The 13,983-nt window shown below is 50.5% G+C and overlaps 2 protein-coding genes across 14 annotated transcripts in view; one reads left to right on the top strand and one right to left on the bottom strand.

Moving 5' to 3' along the window:
• POFUT1 (protein O-fucosyltransferase 1) overlaps positions 1-341 on the bottom strand; it is a 25,433-nt gene extending 25,092 nt beyond the window's left edge. The window contains exon 1 of the mRNA XM_008525255.2: positions 96-341. Coding sequence (XP_008523477.1) covers positions 96-228 — 133 coding nt within the window. The 5' untranslated portion in view covers positions 229-341. The remainder of the gene's footprint in view (positions 1-95) is intronic.
• PLAGL2 (PLAG1 like zinc finger 2) lies at positions 331-13,983 on the top strand. 13 transcript variants are annotated; one of them, XR_011531066.1, is made up of 7 exons: positions 2,566-2,759; positions 2,879-3,024; positions 3,104-3,208; positions 3,279-3,518; positions 5,842-6,215; positions 8,822-10,268; positions 13,378-13,983. XR_011531066.1 is itself a non-coding variant. In XM_070589093.1 (5 exons), the coding sequence occupies exons 4-5, from the start codon at positions 5,956-5,958 to the stop codon at positions 10,050-10,052; spliced, it is 1,491 nt and encodes a 496-aa protein (XP_070445194.1). In that variant the 5' UTR covers positions 2,566-2,759; positions 3,051-3,208; positions 3,279-3,518; positions 5,842-5,955; the 3' UTR covers positions 10,053-12,692. The 13 variants fall into 13 exon arrangements, 10 of the variants coding, with proteins under 10 accessions (XP_070445193.1, XP_070445203.1, XP_070445194.1 ...); XM_070589093.1 differs by lacking the exons at positions 2,879-3,024; positions 13,378-13,983 and having other exon boundaries at positions 3,051-3,208; positions 8,822-12,692; XM_070589100.1 differs by lacking the exons at positions 3,279-3,518; positions 13,378-13,983 and having other exon boundaries at positions 2,906-3,024; positions 8,822-12,692.

The raw sequence follows: 13,983 nt of genomic DNA, 5'->3' as shown, positions 1-13,983 counted from the left end.
GACCTGTCAAGGTGTCTCTGGGCGCCCCGGAGGAGTGGCTTCTCCTCTCCGGGCCTCAGTTTCCCCATTTGAGGAGAGGGCTCAGGAGGCCTTACCCATGCATGGGCAGTAGAGCAGGTAACCTGCCGGGTCCCAGGAGCCCTCGGGCAGCCCCGGGAGCGGCAGAAGCAGCAGCAGGAGAGATACGCGTAGCGGCAGGGGCGGCGATGCCCACGCGGCGGCGCCCATTTCGGCTCCGAAGCCCGAGCGCGCCGCGGCGCGGAGGCGGGAAGAGGAGGAGGGGCGCGAGCGTCCGCCCTGCTCCCGGCGGCCCCCGCGCGCCGCCCGCGCGCCGCCCCGGCCGCTCTAGCTGGCCGGCGGGCGGGACCATAGAGAGCCCGCGGCACCGCCCCCTCCACGGCCCGAGCGCCCGCTCGCGCGGCTCCCACAATGCACCGCACAATGGCCCGACCGCCGCCACTACCGGGGCCTGAGCGGGCCTGGCGGAGCCCGAGCGCGGCCCGGCCCGCAGCGCGGGGCGCCGAGCGCGGTGAGTCCCGGCGAGGGCCCCGGGGGACGGCGGGGAGCGGGGCGGGAGGTCGTCTCGCTGCGCCCGCGCGCCCGGCACCCGGGGCGGGGGCGCCCCTCATCCCGGGCCGCTCAGCGCGGTCGCCCACACCCCTGGCCGGGGGCCCCTTCTGCGCCAACCCGGGCCCGCAGAGGCCCAGAGGGATCTCCCTGGCCCGATACCTGCGTCCGGTGGACCCGAAGAAACCCCACCGGCCCCCTCCTCTCCGAGACCCGGAGACGCAGCCCTGAGGGTCCCCCACTCCCGACCCCCCGACTCCCTGGAGACCCAGATAACGTACTGCTGACCTAACCGGGGACCCGGGACTGGGGGACGCAGATAAGCTGCACCTGCTCCCTCTCCTCGGACACGCCTACCCGGGCCCACACAACCCCCTTTCCTGCTCCACGTAGTCCGCTCTCGACCCTCTGTTTCGTCTTCCAGAACCACATAACCCCTTTTGAAGCTTCCCTCAGATACCTGGTTCTGGGGAACCCAAATAAACTCCTAGAGTTCCCTCCTCACTGACCATACTCCCCGGGAACCGTAGACGTCTTGTCTCCCAATACCCATTTTGAGACTTTTGAAATTCAGGGCATTCACTTCTATCCTCAACCCCTGGAGCCCTCCGGTCCTTATCGTCCCCCTATGTCTTTCTTTCGGGGTGGGGGTGGGGGGCTCCTTAGAGACACGGATAACTTGCTCATGATTCCTTACTCTCCTTGCCCTTCCTTCCCATCCCAAAGACCTCCTCCCGGAATTACTGTCCCTTCTCCGGCAGCCGGCCGCTCCCATCTCTCCCGACCCCTGGGGAGTTTAACCTTTCCCATCGCACAGCGGGGGTGCTCCAGAAGCTGCCCGAGGAGCCAGGCAGTCCTGTCCCACACGATGGCCCCAGCTTGGTGGGGGAAAGGGACCTGTAAGGTGGGGGATGAGGGACAGCTGGTGCGGGGAGTTTTGGTGCTTTCACCGGCGAGTGTAGCCTGTCTCCCGGCTTGTGTGTTTTTCCACCTGTCATCTTGGGACGGTGATACAGTCTGGCCTTGGGTTTCTAACCCTCCCTCCCCCCCCCAAGGTGAGGCCACCAGATTGGGGCGGGGATCTAATCAGGTTTCCTCTTCATGAAAATGGGGCTGGAGTGAGTTGCAGCCATTTGCTCAAGGCCTCGGGAGTGGGAGGCAGTGGGAATCAGAGGAAATAGTGAATCAAAGGGACTCCAGAGAGGGCCCATCTACACTGGCAGGAGAGCCAGCAGCCTGAGCGTAAATCCAACCCCTGTAAATCCTGTTGGAGGTCTCCTGGAATGATGCGAGGCGCTGAGACTCTCCAGCCTCCTGTAACTTAATTCTCCCACTCCTCTGAGTGTGAGCGCGCGGGAGGGGCAGCTGTGCCCATTCCCCCCTCTCCTTCTCACTGTTTTCCGGCCACTCGGTGTGTCTTTGGGATTTGTTTCTGGTGCCCAGGTCAGGACCTGGGTTTTTTTTTTTTCCCTAAGTCTATTTATAATTTCTCGGTTGCTATTTTGGGTTCTGCTTAAGGGAAGATTCTGTCCACCCCTAGGAACGTCCCCGGGTGTGTTTCCTCCTCAGCAGGTGTTGAATTGAGTTCTTCAGATCCCCAAGTAGCTCTTGGGCAGGAGGGATAAAAGCTATTTTAGGGTAGGCACTGAAGTGGAGCTGTTAATCCTCTGCGGGTCTCTAGTTAAGAACACTTGGAGATTAACCCTCTCCTTGCTGCAGGGGGCTGCTTCTCAACAGGTTTTGGGGAGGGTTGGGAGGATGCAAGTGGCAGCAGAGTTGGGGACGGGCAGCTCAGCACCAAGACAGGATGATAGCTGCCTTTGTTGGGTGCTTCGAGCAAGCCTAGCCCCATGCCGAACCCTTTCGTACCTGACTGAAATAATCTTTACAACAAGCCTGTGAGGTAAGTATTTTTAGCTTTACTGATGAGGAAACAGGCTAATAATGGAGAAAGAACGCAGTTTCTATAGAGATGATGTAACACCATAAAAACTATAGTTTCCTCAGAGGCAGCAGGCATCATGGCACACAACAGGGGACAGACGGACTGGGGCGCTGTCCATCTCCTCTCGGCTTCCAGAGAGGCCGCACAGAGTTCTTAACGAGCGTTTGTGTTTGGGAGATGGAGCCTTGATACCGGAAGAGATTCCTGAAGTGGGGGACTGTGGCCCAGGGTCTGCTGCTGGAGGCAGGTAAAGCAGGGGCACTGGTCAGAGAGGATGTGCCGGGGGTTAATTGTGAGGAAAAGGGGAAGGCTGCGCTCTGGGGAGAGGGCGGGGAGGGAAGGAAACTGGCTGAGAAGTCACATTAGAGGGGAGAAGAAAGAAGTGCTCCTCAGGCCCCGTGCGGAGAAGGCGGACGCGGTGAGACCTTGGAGCCTGCCCTGCCTGGGTGCACAGATTTTATACCCGACGCTTCCAAGAGGGTCGTTTCACTTAGTCCATGAGAATGTCATAGGTGAGGAGAATAAATCTCTATTTTAGAAATCGAGGAAACTGAGTTAGAGAAACAAAGTAACCTGCCCCTGGTCTCACAGCCAGCAAGTAGCAGCTCTTCTGATAGCAAGTCCAAGGTTCCTTCCACACGACCTCCCTCTTCAGATCAGGCGCCAGAAGGAATCTTAGGATGAAAATATACCAAGGTACACCAGTAACTGGGAGGGCTTGGTTGTGTTTGTTTTATGGGAACAGGTTCTGTCAGCTTCTCTGTAGTTGTTAAGGTTAGTGTGAGACCAGAAGAGCAGCTTTGAAGAAGCAGAATTCTTTCACGGTTTTGCTGAGGAGGAAGTCTGGAGGAATAGGCCTTCTGATAATGTGAGAGAGACCCAGGAATCTTCCTGGATCAGAGGAGTTTCCAGACAAAGGACAGAGGAAGAGAGACCAGATTCCCAGAAGGGCTCCTAAGGTAACACTAGCAGCTTTGGTTATCCAGCAGCCTGTTGGTGACTGTAGGTAAGGATTTCTGCTGTGCCTCTTAAACGCGTGGGGGAATAGGATCAGGGTGTTGGCTGTTTTCTTTTTAAAGCCAGAGCCACATTAAATGCAGATCAAGGCAAGCACATGGCTGCTGGCCTCCTTTGGTTCTCTCAGTACAACCTCGTGAGCTCTTCTGAGCCACCACCAGCCTCTTTCCTAGAAGCCCATTACTCACTCTTTCAGTAGCAGCATACTAAACTGCTGTGTCTTGTTTGTGCTTGTTCAGGAGAACAGTTGAGGTGGACGTGTGGGAGGTGGGGGACGTACCGTTCTCTTTCTGAGTTTGTGCGGAATTTCCAGGGCCACGCTCCCCTCTTAGATCAGCCAAAGTGATGTGACTTGCTTCCCTTTGGCTGCTGTTCCTAATTTTCCAGAGGCTGAGGTGCTTGATTTCAGATATCAAGGGATAGAAGAATTTGACTTTGGAGGGAATTTCCTTTACCTTCAAACTAGGTGTTCAAACTTGTGCTTGCTCTACCCAATTCCAAGGTGTATAGTAATCACTGGTATTATAAACAGGTAATTCCACCCTTGCAAAGAAGGAGGGGACTTAAACAATGAAAGCTAGACGTCAAAGGCCTTTGAGGTTTACAGTGAAGCAGGCAAATATGCCATGATGACTCGAAGGCTCAAGTGGGACTAGTTTTTAGTGCTACCTGCCCCTCCCCAGCGTGTGACTCATGCAAAATGCAGCCACCTTTGTGCAGATCTTTCTAGGCAAATCTCCACTTGTGATGGGGAAATGTTTATCATATTACATTGCAATGTTTCTTCAACAAGAGGAATGGTTCCTGAACAGGACATAGCTCGTGTTAATGATGAGCAAAGCTCTCTGGGGCATGAACCCGCTGATCCTATCATCTCGTTCATGGCCAGTCTGTTGGATGAATGGTCACTGTAAGCAGCAGGTGCTAATGAGCTGAGCAAGCATTCTGTGGCCCACAGCTAGTTTGTGCAGTTGGAGCCCTCCCCAGATTCTCGTGGACAGTCCCCAGATACCCCCTTTGCTCCCTTTACATGGAAAAGCCTCATGACCAAATTTTGGCATGAACTCTTCAAAGGGAATCCCCTTGTTGTAGCAAGTTGCATTGCGGTTGGTAAGCTGTCATGAGCTTGTGAGTGCGAATGTGGATCTGTTGTCCCACTTTTGATAGTCAGTATGGTAACTCCCATCCTCTCTTCCTCTGAGTTGATGTCAGGAAAGAAGTTGTGTCATCTTTGCTCTAACCGCCCTCACACCCCTGCTCCCTCCCCAACAAGAGAAAGGCTTCAAGATATTGGCTTCTCACTTTGGAAGGGCTGTGAACCCAGTTTAAACCAGACCTTCCTGACAGTAAGTTAGTCTATGAGAATCAGCTTGCATTCAATGACTAATTTACTTGTCTAAAAGAAAGCTGAGGATCCTTTTCTAGATGCTAGAAAAGAGATGCATAAAAGATATCATCTGAGCCCTCAAAGAATCTGAGTTTGGTGGAGGAGACTAAGTTCTAATGCAAATGTGTTCCCTGCTCATAATGGAGAAATGCATGTGTACTATGAGGGTCTGTAGGAGGGGCCGCTCAGCATCTTGGGGTGTTGGACAGGCTTTGCTAAAGAAGCATGGTCTGGGTCCTGAAACCCAGAGATCCAGAGAGGTGGTGGAGGGCAGGATGGGACCAGTACTGGTCTAGGGGAAATGCTGAGTCTGCTGTTGCCTCCTCAGACAGAACCTCTTGATGTTGCTGCACTGCTAAGAAACACATCTGGCACAGAGGGTGCCTTTCTAGGGTGTAAATTTCCTAAGTGAAGCCTTCTCCTTCCTTCTCCTCTGTTACCTTTTGGGCGTTTTATTGCTGCTTAGCACCTCCATGAGGAGAAGAACTGTGGAAAGTAGTGGGTGAGGGGGAAGTAGGGTAAAGAGGAGGAGGAGGAGCTGCTATCTCTAAATTTAGTGGGAAAGATGTAAAAGTGAAGTCAAAAGAGAAAGTTTGGAGTTTAGGGCTCTTCTTCAGATTATCTTGTTTCCTGTTAGCCTAGGCAGTACTAGTAATAATAGTTATCGCTAAGCACTTACTAGGTGCCCAGCCTTCTGCTGAATTATATTCATTATCTCATTTAATCTTCAAAACATCCTTGTGATTTAGGAGATTATTAAGCCCACTTTGTAAATGAGGAAACAGCGCAGGGAAGTAAGTAATTGGCTGGAAGTCGCATGGCTTCTAAGTGGAAGGGTTGGGATTGGAATGGGGATTTGTCTGCCTCCAGAGCCTGTGTTTTCATGGTATGGGGCTCCCTAACACCAGGTGTTCTGATGTTTCAGGTGAAGAGATTGTTTTCTGAAGGCTGCGGTGGAGGCTGTGACAGAGCAGAGAGCCCGTGTGGAGCTGATGGGGAGGCTTTCTGAATAACATGGCCCTTCGCCATTAGCCTTGCCATGACCACATTTTTCACCAGCGTCCCCCCCTGGATTCAAGATGCAAAGCAGGAGGAGGAAGTGGGCTGGAAACTAGTTCCCAGGCCTCGGGGCCGGGAGGCGGAGAGTCAAGTGAAGTGCCAATGTGAAATCTCGGGGACACCCTTCTCAAATGGGGAGAAACTGAGACCTCACAGCCTCCCCCATCCAGAGCAGAGACCGTATAGCTGCCCTCAGCTGCACTGTGGCAAGGCTTTTGCCTCCAAGTACAAGCTGTATAGGTAGGTGACACTCCTATACCTCTTTCTGCCCTGAGGTTCCCACAGGACAAAGCCAGAGAGACTCCACTGAGTGTGGGGCTTCTTCTGTGGCATTAGAGGTTAATTTGTCCCATAAGTGTTTCCTGAGCACCAGCTTTTTGAGGGCACTCACTAAAAACTAATGGCAGTATTTTTTTTATTCAGATACTACAATCTGATGGGTACAATATCAGACAACTGTGAACAAACTAGATTGAACATTTTTTTCAATACTGTTTTTTCCCTACCGCTGTCAGGTAATGGTGAGAATCTTAGCCAGAAATTAGGAATCAGTCTTAGAACTTTAGAAGGAAAAGGAGACCTTCTGTCCAATCTTTAAATTTTAAAGTGGAGGCTAAGAGCAGGAAAGTAACCTACCGAAGGGCACATAGCTGCTTAGTTCCTGCAGCGCCTCTTCTACTGAACCGGCCTGCCACTCAGATGGTTACTTCTGTCTCTGTAGAATCCCTGGTGTCCTCTGGGTCGGTGGCTTTCCTGAAATGTGTAAGCCCAAGAACCTCTACTTAAAGTGAAATGAAATGTGAAAGCTCGGGTGTAAAGCAGATATGGCAGAGCAGCTTTGAAGGGAGGGGGGCCTGCTCGGAAGTAATTTTGATTTTTTTCCTTGACTTTCCATCAGAGGAACATGAACATGTCCTTTACAAATGAGATAGACTGCCTGATGCACCGTCATTCATCTATCCAACTATGATTTATTGAGCTCCTGCTAATACTAGGCACAGTGTTCAGTGCTAGGAATAGTGGTGAGCCAGACAGGTGAGGGTGCTGGCCCTCTTTGAATTTACTGTCTTAATAGTGGGACAGACAGCAGACAAGTAAATACATGAATAAGATGACCACAGAAAGCCTCAGTTCCTTGTCTGGAAGACAGTTGATAGGAAGAAACTAAAACAGGTAACAGTAGTGTGTGACCAGGATTGCCCTCATGACAGTTCTGTGGTCCTCAGGAATGCTTTGATTTTGTGTACTCCTGTGTCTTAGGTGGACTCCAGTAGGGGCCATCCTCTTAGACTTTCTTAGTGACAGTCTGGGTGTTGGTGGGAGGCTGCAAGAAAGATCCTGGTCCAGGAGGCAGGAGCTCCAAGTACATCCATAGTCACTGTGTGATCTTAAGCGAGTCACGAAACCTCTTTGGGCCTCAGTTTCCTCACCTTCAGAATGAGGGAAGTGGACTGTGGATCACTCAGCACCTCCCTCTCATGTTACCACGTTAGTTACTTACCAGGAGGTTAATAGTAACCCTCATAGGCGTGAGCACTCTTGAGCACTCACACATAGCATGAGGGTAAGGGGTATGTTTGATTCTATCCAGATAGAAAGGATCACTGGGTGCTATACCAGAGTTAGTGGTGGCATGCCTAAGTCAACCCAGGTCTCAAGAAAATCTGTGTTTAAATTCTCCCTCTGCCACTTATTGGTGACAGGGCTGCCCTTTAGCTTCTTATGGAGAACAAGGTTAATGACACACCTCACACAGGGCCTGGCAAACAGTGAGCCCTTGAAGTCTTGCTGAGTTGATTCTGAATGTACTGTGCTCTGGATTGTAATTACTGGACTCTGAGTTGCTTTCCAACCAGATGGAAGCAGGTAAACCAAGGGACACTGAGGTGCCATACCGTGGAAACATTTTTTTAAATGTTGCTGGTTTATGTGGCAAACAATTTAAGTGGTACAGATGGTCATACAGTGAAAAATGAATTGTCCTCACACTCAAAGGCATTGTTTTTCTCCCCAAAAGCAACCTGTGGGGTCATTTTCTTGAGTATCTTTGCTTGCCAATCAAACATATTCCCTTCCCTTTTTATTTTCACAAGGGATTGTATTACACACACTGTACGGAACTTCCTTTTTTGACTTAGCCCCTATATCTTGGGAGATTGTTCCGGATCAGGAAGTTTAGATATATTTCATTTTCCCTTTATTGCGTTATTTAAGAAATTATAAATATAGTTTTTTGAAAAGGAGATACATTCACCTAATTCAAAACTGAAAAGGTACCAAAAGGTATACCTTTTGAAAATTCTCTGTCACACCCATAAGCTGCCCATTTCTTCTTCCCAGAGGCAACCAGTGTTGTCAGTTTCTTAAATATCCTTCCAGAAATGTAAGCACATACAAGCAGTCATACATATATTTTTCCCTCTTTTCATATGCATAGTACCATTCTAGATGCACTGCTGTATCTCCTTGCTTTTTTCCCACTTACTGTAATTTAGGAGCTTGTTCCCTGTGGGTACATATAAAGCTGCCTTATTTTTTAAAAAGTTGAGTCATTTTATGGACTTAGCATAATTTATTTAACCAGTTCCCTATTGATGGGTATTTAGATTGTTTCTGATTTTTGCTGCTACAAAATATGCTGCAAAGAATAGCAGTACATACGTGATTTTGTAGGTGGGCAAGGATATCTCTAGAATATAGTTGGCATGGTATTCTATTTCATTCCATTGCATGGCTCTACCATAATTTTTATATCTAGTTCCCTGTTAATGGACACCTCGGTTGTCTGGCCAGCCCTTGTGATCTCCCTTCTTTCTGTCTCCTCTATCCTTTATCCCTACCCCCAGGCACATGGCCACCCACTCAGCCCAGAAACCCCACCAGTGCATGTACTGTGATAAGATGTTTCACCGTAAAGACCATCTGCGGAACCACCTGCAGACCCACGACCCAAACAAAGAGGCCCTCCACTGTTCTGAGTGCGGTAAGAATTACAATACAAAGCTGGGCTACCGGCGCCACCTGGCCATGCATGCTGCCAGCAGCGGTGACCTCAGTTGCAAGGTGTGTCTGCAGACCTTTGAGAGTACCCAGGCCCTGCTAGAGCACCTGAAGGCCCATTCACGCCGGGTAGCAGGCGGTGCCAAGGAGAAGAAGCACCCCTGTGACCATTGTGAGCGGCGGTTCTACACTCGTAAGGATGTGCGGCGGCACTTGGTGGTGCACACAGGCCGAAAGGACTTCCTGTGCCAGTACTGTGCCCAGCGATTTGGCCGCAAGGACCACCTGACGCGTCATGTCAAGAAGAGCCACTCGCAGGAGCTGCTCAAGATCAAGACAGAGCCAGTGGACATGTTAGGCCTACTCAGCTGCAGCTCCACAGTCAGCGTGAAGGAAGAGCTAAGCCCTGTGCTGTGCATGGCCTCTCGGGACATGATGGGGGCCAAGGCCTTCCCTGGTATGTTGCCCATGGGCATGTATGGTGCCCACATCCCTACCGTGCCCAGCGCTGGCGTGCCACACTCCCTGGTGCACAACACACTGCCCATGGGTATGAGCTACCCTCTGGAATCCTCACCTATCTCTTCCCCAGCTCAGCTTCCTCCAAAATATCAGCTTGGATCTACCTCATACTTGCCTGACAAATTGCCCAAAGTGGAGGTGGATAGTTTTCTGGCGGAGCTTCCTGGAAGCTTGTCTCTCTCATCCGCTGAACCCCAGCCCGCCTCACCTCAGCCGGCGGCAGCTGCGGCCCTCCTAGATGAAGCACTGCTCACCAAGAGCCCCGCCAACCTCTCTGAGGCCCTCTGCGCTGCTAATGTGGACTTCTCCCACTTACTGGGCTTTCTTCCACTCAACCTGCCCCCGTGTAACCCGCCTGGGGCCACAGGAGGCCTGGTCATGGGCTACTCCCAGGCCGAGGCACAGCCCTTGCTCACCACTTTGCAAGCTCAACCTCAAGATTCCTCGGGAGCTGGGGGACCACTGAACTTCGGGCCTCTGCACTCCTTGCCTCCTGTCTTCACGTCCGGCTTGAGCACCACCACCCTGCCTCGTTTCCACCAGGCATTCCAGTAGCCCCCAGGGAGGCCCTCACCTCAGTCTTGGGCTCTGTCAGGGAGCCTCAGTACCTACCCCATCTGCATCCCCCATGAAGGCAGCTGAGCTTTCAGAGCTGGGTTCAAAAAGAAAAAATTCCAGTATCTGTATGGAGCACTTGGTTTGGGGGCTCAGGCTCCAGGAGGAGCCTTGAGCCCCAACCCCATGAAAAGATCTCATACCATAGGACTTCAGGTATTTTTACTTTTATTTTTTTTTTTATCTGAATCGGGAGCCACACTTAGCCCTCTCCCTCTCCCAAACGTCAGAACCTCCTTCTCTTTGGAGAAGGGGGAGGTCTCTTGGAGACATGGAGGGTTTCACTTTGGATGACCGAGAGAGAGAGAGAGAGAGAGAGAGAGAGAGCCCAAGAAGCCCGCCTTCTGGTCCCAACCTGCAGACCCCACAGCAGTTGGTCAGACCTCTGCAGAGGATCACTTGGCTCCATCACCTGCTTCCAACCAACAGGCAGGAAAGAGCCTCTGTTCTTCCCCCCCATCCCTCCTGTACCACCACCTCCATTTTCAGTCAGTGTTGTCCAGCAACGGTACCGTTTACACAGTCGCCTCAGACCACCATTTCATCTCCCTTCCCAAGCTGTTAGCCTTAGAATGATTGCAGTGAACATTGTTTACACACCGTGAATCCATTCCCACAAGTCCATTCCAGTTGGCACCAGCCGGAACCATTTGGTACCTGGTGTTAACTGGAGCCCTGTTTACAAGGCGGAGTCGGGTCTCGCTGACTTCTCTTCACTTGAGGTCACATTTTTCCCCTGTGGGGAAATAAACTGACTTTGGACTGCTTCAGTCTCTGCCATCTTCCATGACTGTGTCTGTTCTGCCTTCCTCAGCAGTGTCCACAGGAGGCAGGCAAGAAGACTGGAGCAGTTTTCTCACAGGTCTGCGATTCTGTTTTTCCCCAAGTACATCATGACCCCCCTCATCCTCCTTTTGAACAGGAGAGGGGAAGAAATGAAAGGCATGCCCACCTCTGTCACCTCCCCATTCCCTAATGCCTACCCTGAACATCATGAGCTGTTATCATTAGTCTTGGAAGGAGGGACTTGGGTTCTAGGCTGGTGTGGATAGCAAAGGAGAGGGTGTGAACCCCTCATTTGTCTCTCTCCTACCTGTCCCTTTTCCAGGAAGTTGTGGAATTGTTGGAAGACGAGTTTTCAGAAAGTTAGGACTGGCCAGATAGTTGAGTCCTAGTCTATGGGTGCATCATTGCCTCCCATACCAAACTTTTTTTTTATCCACAGTGTCCCTCCTCTCCATTTTGCAGTCACCATGGACTCAGGGACACTGTGCATGGGCTTCTCTGCCCTCCATCAAAAAACTTCCACCTTCCTCTTGTGGGCCCCCTCAGTTTTGCCCCCAGTTCTCAGCAAGGTTTCTTGCAACAAATGATTAGTTCTTCTCTTCTGACTTGTGGGGCTCCCTGCCACAGATAGCACCAGGCCTTGCCCAGCTGAACTCCATCTCTGTTTCATCTCAGTTCTACATAGGCTTCGCTCTTCCCGCTCGTGGAAGGGAGGCAGCTCAGGGACCACTAATGTGGGACCCTCTTGAGACACTTCCACTCTGATTCAGAAACACACTTCTACCTCTTTACTGTTAACTCCTACAGATACAGCCAGCAGTTTCTGGGCACTTCTCTCAGTGGGTGCATCATGCTGGCTTCTCCACTAGGGTTTCAGGACAAACTACCGCGGAACTGCCTCAGCCTCCTCCCAGTCCTTCCTCTCTCCCCCTTCTGTCTAGAAATCACTTTGATTTATCATCAGGAATTGAGCAGGTCCAAGACTCAGGCTTCTGCTTCAGCCCAGGCCACTACTCTTTGTTTGAGGTGAAAGCCTTAAAATGTACCTCCCTGGCCCTTGATTGGAAATAATGTGGAGTAGATAAGCATGTTTTGATTTAGGCAGGATAGCTTAGGATACCTTTTAAAAGACAAAACAAAACCAGATATAAAAATGTCTGGCAAGGTTAGAATCAGACTAGGTGATTTGCTTCTAAAAATTAGTTTCAGTGAGTCCCAGGGACTAATTAAGGTTTATTTTTAAGAGCGTCCACCTTGGTACGCACCCACCTCCTGCATGCTGTGCATGTTTTTGGGACTCGTATTGTAGGAAATGGTATGTGAGGATCCAAGCAGGACTCAGTGCTACCATTCTCCTGGTCTCTGGTCTTCATCACTAGACCCAGCAACCCTTCGCCACTCCCTGCCACCTTCCCGGCACCCTTCGTTTACAGAGGCAAATGGGCCTCTGGCCACAGAATATAAAGTCTGGGCTGTTAGAGGAGTCCCCTCCTCTCTGCTCCTTCCTTGGATGATCTCCCCATTAGTGATGTTGGGAAACTCATAGGAAAGGCAAAGCAACTATTTAAAACCTTGTAACTGGGGTCTTGCCCCTCCTTCCCTCCCCTTCTTCCTTTCATCCCGCCCCTTCTTTCCTCTTCCTTCAATGCCCTCACCACCCGTAAAGAACTTCCTTATCACTGTGAACTTTGCTGGCACAGGGGAACATCTGCCTTCACCTTTTTTTGGACCATAGCTACCCAGCTGTTTCTTAAACCTCTCTTCCCAAAATTAAAAAAAAAAAAAAAAAAAAAAGCGCCTTATTGGCCTGGTTGTTCAAAGGATAAGAATAGCTTTATCCTATACTCAGTACCAAACCCACTTCAATACCCTTACTGAGGCCATGAGAGCCTGAGGGGCGTCTGCCCAGGAAAGGAGCCATGGCATGTGGCAGAGACCAAACAGGGACCAGGAAAAAGGGGTGATGTCCCCTTTCCCCACCACCACCTCCAAGCTCTGTCAGCGCTGAGCTACCCTGAGCAGAGGCCAGGCACCTCACGCCTTGCACAGTAGCTGGTCTGGGTTGAATGCAGTCCTGGGGGCCAGAGCACGACATACCCGGCTGTGTCAGCTCAAAGGATCTGTGCACATCTTCAAGAGGTGAGGTAGGGAGAGGAGCACCAATGAGTTTTTCCCCCCCAACCTTTTACAAATGGCATTTTGTTAATGGAAATCCGGGAAGCAGGTGTGATTACTTTTTTGCTCGTAGATATTGTCCTAAGTTGAAATTCTCCCACTGCCCTAAACTTTCCCTAGTAGCCTTTTAAATCCCCACCCCCCCCCCTTCTTTTTGGTAGCTGTTTTCTCCACCCCCTTTCCACCTCCCCTCTTATCTAGGAGCTGTTTTTAAGCACGATTTTTTTTTAACAGTTTATATTGTACAGGATCAATATTTTGCTTTTTAACAAGGATATTTATGTAATAAGAAACTTTGCCTTAGGCAGGTGTTGGCCAGAAAAGTCCAGATTCCTCTGGGACCCCACCCTGGCCTCTCCTGGAGCTCTGAACCTGCTGTGGAAGGAATTGGCTGTGACCTTCACCACTGGAGAGTAGGGTGGAAAAGGGGTGTTCTGATGTTGACGGGAGAAGGATTCACCATGATGCTCTAGTGCCTCTGTGGAGGGATTTGGAAGAAGTACTCCAGTCCAGTTTCTTCGGATGTAAGCTGACTTCCTTAGCCGATTCTCCCCATATGCACCTCTCCACCTCAATGTTCGGCACTAGAACTCTTGAAACACCACTTCTCATATGCCTCCCTCCCTCCCAGTGGTCAAGGCTTTGGAGCCACCCTTTCGTAACGCCAGATTATTTAAAGAGAGAAAAATACAAGACAAAAACCTTCTAGCACTTTGTAAACACAGTGAATAACCTCTTGGAGTATTTTTGGCTTTATATAAAACAAGGTTTTTAATTGTAAAATATAAGTGCCATTAGAAAATGCACAGGGCATATCTTTGTTAAAGTAGATTTTTCAATGTTTTACAGAATTACATTTTCAAAAAAAGTTTTTATAATGAAGTTGTTTATTAAAAACTTCTGAATGATG

Source organism: Equus przewalskii, chromosome 21 (assembly GCF_037783145.1).
Source record: "Equus przewalskii isolate Varuska chromosome 21, EquPr2, whole genome shotgun sequence".
In the NCBI taxonomy this organism is placed as follows: domain Eukaryota; kingdom Metazoa; phylum Chordata; class Mammalia; order Perissodactyla; family Equidae; genus Equus; species Equus przewalskii.
The sequence above is the reverse complement of the archived record's forward strand: the minus strand, read 5'-3'. Positions and strand labels throughout refer to the sequence as shown.

What these genes read in the sequence shown, in the direction of transcription:
- PLAGL2 (XM_070589092.1), top strand. Translation starts at nt 5,956, where the DNA reads ATGACCACATTTTTCACCAGCGTCCCCCCCTGGATTCAAGATGCAAAG. An exon ending in TCCAAGTACAAGCTGTATAG is followed by an intron (nt 6,216 to 8,821) that starts GTAGGTGACACT and finishes CCCTACCCCCAG; the next exon opens with GCACATGGCCACCCACTCAG.